The 6,000-nt window shown below is 35.4% G+C and overlaps 1 protein-coding gene across 1 annotated transcript in view; it reads left to right on the forward strand.

Moving 5' to 3' along the window:
* LOC149779689 (beta-1,3-glucosyltransferase-like) overlaps nucleotides 1–4,567 on the forward strand; it is a 61,097-nt gene extending 56,530 nt beyond the window's left edge. Inside the window, exon 14 of the mRNA XM_089940534.1 lies at nucleotides 4,172–4,567. Within this exon, the coding sequence (XP_089796660.1) occupies nucleotides 4,172–4,372 (201 nt within the window). The 3' untranslated portion in view covers nucleotides 4,373–4,567. The remainder of the gene's footprint in view (nucleotides 1–4,171) is intronic.
* Nucleotides 4,568–6,000: the final 1,433 nt, after the last annotated feature.

The raw sequence follows: 6,000 nt of genomic DNA on the forward strand, positions 1-6,000 counted from the left end.
GTTAGTAACACTCAAATGTTGCTGTCAGAGTGCCACAGTATGCAGTACTTTACTGTCAGTAACACTCAAATGTTGCTGTCAGAGTGCCACACTATGCAGTACTTTACTGTTAGTAACACTCAATTGTTGCTGTCAGAGTGCCACAGTATACAGTACTTTACTGTTAGTAACACTCAAATGTTGATGTCAGAGTGCCACAGTACACAGTACTTTACTGTTAGTAACACTCAAATGTTGCTGTCAGAGTGCCACACTATGCAGTACTATACTGTTAGTAACACTCAATTGTTGATGTCAGAGTGCCACAGTAAGCAGTACTTTACTGTTAGTAACACTCAAATGTTGATGTCAGAGTGCCACAGTATACAGTACTTTACTGTTAGTAACACTCAAAATGTTGCTGTCAGAGTGCCACAGTATACAGTACTTTACTGTTAGTAACACTCAAATGTTGCTGTCAGAGTGCCACAGTATACAGTACTTTACTGTTAGTAACACTCAAATGTTGATGTCAGAGTGCCACAGTATACAGTACTTTACTGTTAGTAACACTCAAAATGTTGCTGTCAGAGTGCCACAGTATACAGTACTTTACTGTTAGTAACACTCAAATGTTGCTGTCAGAGTGCCACAGTATACAGTACTTTACTGTTAGTAACACTCAAATGTTGCTGTGTTACTGTTAGTTACAGGTCTCCAAACAAGGTATATGTTGTGTCAAATAATTACCCATTCACTCCACACTTTCCTGTTAGGGACACTTGCAGGCCTGCAGATTAGCTGTCAATTGTGCAAGATAAATATCTGTTTGCTCCATGCTTTCCTGTTAGGAACACTTGCAGGCCTGCGGACAAGGTGTATGTTGTGCAAAGATACACAAGTTAGATAGGGAAATAAAATGGATTCATGTTTGACTTGTTGATTCAAAGTTGCAACAAGGGCATCTTAATTTTGTTGTGTCTCTTCCAGCATCCATCCATCTGTCTATAGTTTTAATTTTGTCCCTTCAGTCCCATTGTATCCATCCCATGAAGGTCATTTCCACATCACCACTCAATGTAGACAAGTAAAATTTGGCAGGCATATATATATAGAGAGAGAGACAGACGGACAGATGAACTGCTTAGATTTATGGCCTATTACAGTAATTTTTAAATCTTTTACACATTTTTTAACTTTATGGACCTTTTTTTTTAAAATCATGACTTTGATGGTAGGATTAAGTCAGTAGGATTAAGCCAGTAATCCTTTAAGTATACAAATACAATTTGGTCAGCATATTAGTATGCAGATGTTGATGACTTCATTAGATTCTCAGGTCATTAATTTAACAGTAATTCTTCAGTTGTTATACAAAGTTTGACTCAAAACCTTGTTAGCATGTTTGCATGAAAACCATTGAAGACAGTGTGTGTGTTTTGGCTTTAACAATTTTCCAGTCATATCGCTATGATGTCTGCATTGAAAGTTTATAGTGATGTCTACCACATGTAGCATGATGTCTCACCCAGTCACATGATCTTGACACCAGGCCAACCAGTCCTAACACTAACCTCTTAACGCTGAGCACCTAGCAAAGCAGCTGCTAGTACCATTTTTATAAAGCTTTATTATGACTATACCCAGGTTTGAACCCGTAACTTCCCGCATCTGAGGCAGACATTCTGACCACTAGACCACCGGAGCGGTCCATTTAAGACAGAAAAATGGAAGTTGCTAGCATGTTGATTTGTATATTTTAATTGTTGGTATGTTTATATGTTTAATTTAATTGCTGGCATTTATGTATGTACAGTGTGACCCTGCTATACCGCACTCCATTATAATGCGAATTCGAATATAACATGGTTGTGGCATGGCTCCCGAAATTTCATATTCATGTATTTTTCTTGTGCACAAATTTTTTTTTAAAAGTACGAAATAAAGGTAAAAAGTTGATTATCATTTTGGGGAAAAGATCGTGTATGAATAATACAAGATGATCGTGGCCTGGCTCCTGTAATTTTATATGTATTTTTCTCATGCACGAAAAAGTATTTTTCTTGTACATGAAAAAGTAATTTTTTTTCTTCTTAAAAGTAAGAAGAAAAAAAACGCATAAAAATTTTATTCTGGGATCGCGTAGGTCTTCGCCAATGTCGTAAACTTTGATTGTTTTTCCTTATTGGCTGCAAAACACCATGTGGTGTTTTTTATTTGTTGGTGACACTGTTGGCTGTTTAAACTTTTATATACAACCATTGGTTTGGAGTGGAGAAATTCAGAGGCCCCATGAAAGGAAGCTGCAAACTGGATATAAAATGCACTGAAATTTATCTATTGTTACATAAACAAATTCTTTGTCCATACTGACAAACCATCTAAACAGTGCATTGTTATATCATAATCCGCTTATCCTGACATCTAGCATGAGTTCTGTATGTTGTGGAATATCTGCTTTTTTGTTGTTGACATTTCTGGTAACCGGACAAGGCATTGTCTTGTAATCTATCTTTAATCGGATTTTCGGCCGCTCGCTAGTAATTAATATATTTACAAAGACTGACATTTGTATGTGGATGGTAAGTAAAATTCCTCTTTGTTTCACTCAGAATTAAATCCTTCAGAACACTCACATTTTCTGTAATAATCCCTGTCATCAGAACACCTGCGTCTCTATCGTCCGTTGACCTTTTGGTAATTTTCAGACACATGCGTGAAAGGCAGCATCATGCTACTATCACAAATGTAAAAAAAATATTAAAAAAAATAAAAATAAAATACATCTTACTTATTGGTTTATTCAGTAGGCATGGAGGGACAGTAACTAGAATAGTCTAAACGTCGGCCAATTCCTTTTTAAAAATGTACCCAGATAAAATAGTTTGCTGAAATTTCAAAGGAAACAGATTACCTTTGAAGCACCAACTGTTATGAAAACGTACTCAGCAAATGGAAAAAATACGTCACAGTCATGCAATACAGTTATTTGATGTGCCGCCACAATAAGAAATGGGCATTCGTTTGGTTCTTCAAAGCTGTCCTTTAGCGGTGACTTCAATAGCGCATGCACCCATCATCAAAGAAAGCCAATCTTTCAATAACAGCAAAGAACTTTTCTTCAGAGGAAGTCAGTACCAAACTTAAATAAAAGTGATGGAATCTGATGGATTTTTGTATTTTCCAACGTGACTGGAACAAGTTAACTGTGCTGTGAAAGTTTCCTTTTTGTAGGGAAAAAGTTTATGGCTTAAAACGCAAACTAACTTTTACCGACTTGGAACATACTTTAAAGTAAATGTGCTTCGTCATTCATTACGTGATTGTGGTATGTTTTTCCACTGAATTCAGACCAATATGACCTGTTACAAAATTAATGAATATTTTAAAGCTGTGTGTGCATATTTCAGTGGAATCACTTGTATTGTGGATTCAGTGTATATGATGAGGTTTGCAGGTGAGTACACGGCGTTGATACTCTATTCATGCTGTACATTAGACATTTGTATATAAACAGGATTCACGTATATGTACCAATTCATGGTTCTCTAAATAAAGAAAACTATTATATTATGTCTTCTGTTTTCACTACAGGTGTATTTCTCATTTAATATGCATCAATTCAAAATGGTAACTGTGCCAACGAAGCATGTATTTTACCGCCCACATTTATTACCCACCCACCCCACATTTTTTTTTGGGGGGGTACATTTTCTTCAGCTAACTGACTTGGTTGCATATAACACGGTTCGGTATATAACGCGGTCAGGTTTTATGGCTCCCAACTACCGTGTTATAGCGGGGTCACACTGTATATATATATATATATATATATATATATATATATATATATATATATATATATATATATATATATATATATATGTGTGTATATATATATATATATATATATATATATATATATATATATATATATATATATCTTTGTGTTTGTGTGTGTTAATTGTTGCCGTAAATGTATGTGTATGTAAATTGTTGCGACTGTTTGGACATCAATTTTTTGATAAATTATGCATAACTTCAAGATCTGTTTCAACATCAATTTTTTAGATATGTATTACCTTAAGAACTGTTTGGATATCAATTATTAGGTTTATTTTGGGGTAGGGGATATGTGTTCTCCATGCACATATCTAGTATTTATAAAATTTACTTAATTTCTATTTTACAGGCAAGGCCTAATGACTATTCTGAAGATTTTCTTAGTCACCAAATTCCTGTATCATTCCACAAACACTGGATGAATGACCCCTACAAAGTATACCAAATGCTGCAGGATCAGGGCAAACTCAGCAGCAGTGATGAGGATGATGAAAAAAATGTTGATACTCAAAAGGATGGTCCTCAGAGTGGTAGCCATGGTGAGCTGTAACATTAACAGTAAATCAGGCAACTTTGTGGCCTTTCAGAAAGGTTCCAAGATTTTTTATTTAAATATTCATCTACAAGGATAATTATACAGCGATTCCAGTTTTTTTATTTAAATATTCATCAGCAAGGATAATTATACAGCGATTCCAATTGTTGTGCTCATATTAAATTAAGGATATTATACAGTTGAACATGAGTGGGTTGTGATCTGCCTTTTTAAATTCCCCCTCCCCCCAATACTTGAATAACACATGAGAACCTAATTAAGATCACAGTATTAAATGAATTCTTCCTCAAACTCTTAATATATAATTTCTAGCTGCATACATTATAAACTGTGATATATAATTCTTCCTGTTCAGTGCATACCACTCTGTGATATATAATTCTTCTTGCATAGTACATACCACACTGTGATATATAATTCTTCCTGCATACATTATACAGTGATATATAATTCTTCCTGCATAGTACATACCACACTATGATATATAATTCTTCCTGCATACATTATACAGTGATATATAATTCTTCCTGCATAGTACATACCACACCATGATATATAATTCTTCCTGCATAGTACAGTATACACTGTGATATATAATTCTTCCTGCATACATTTTACAGTGATATATAATTCTTCCTGCATAGTACATACCACACCGTGATATATAATTCTTCCTGCATACATTATACAGTGATATATAATTCTTCCTGCATAGTACATACCACACTGTGATATATAATTCTTCCTGCATAGTACATACCACACCGTGATATATAATTCTTCCTGCATACATTATACAGTGATATATAATTCTTCCTGCATAGTACATACCACACTGTGATATATAATTCTTCTTGCTTAGTACATTACATGTTGTGATATATAATTCTTCCTGCATAGTACATACCACACTGTGATATATAATTCTTCCTGCATACATTATACAGTGATATATAATTCTTCCTGCATAGTACATACCACACTGTGATATATAATTCTTCCTGCATAGTACAGTATACACTGTGATATATAATTCTTCCTGCATAGTTGTTGTTGTTGGGTTTAACACCATTTTTCAGCACACGATAAGCTATGCATGGCAGCCAGTATTAATGGTGAGTAAGAACCATGGAAAACCTTGGGAAGAACCACCAACCCATGAGAAGCTACTGGCAAGCTTTCTCACACACCCACATTGGCCAGATCCTAAACTCGAACCCACGCAGACAGAGGTGAGATGGAAGTGATCCGTAACAGAGAGCACTTTAGACCACTCTGCCGTCCTGCATAATACATTACACTCTAACCATTCAGACCCGATTCAAACTGTTCCATTACAATAATTGGGTTAACCTGACCACTGCATCAGATTCTGATTACCTTTCACCAGTTTTGTCCCCCCATCATGGTATTGTATAGCAAACTTCTCCGTCACTTCACTGGCATGGTCACATAAAGGTTTTTTGTTTTCCCCCATCATGGCATTGTATAACAACCTTCTCCGTCACTTCATTGGCATGGTCACATAAAGGTTTTGTGTTTTTCCCCCATCATGGCATTGTATAACAACCTTCTCCGTCACTTCATTGGCATGGTCACATAAAGGCTTTTTGTTTTCCCCC

The sequence above is a fragment of the Sinohyriopsis cumingii genome, chromosome 17, assembly GCF_028554795.1.
Source record: "Sinohyriopsis cumingii isolate HCF-2022 chromosome 17, ASM2855479v2, whole genome shotgun sequence".
Classification (NCBI taxonomy): domain Eukaryota; kingdom Metazoa; phylum Mollusca; class Bivalvia; order Unionida; family Unionidae; genus Sinohyriopsis; species Sinohyriopsis cumingii.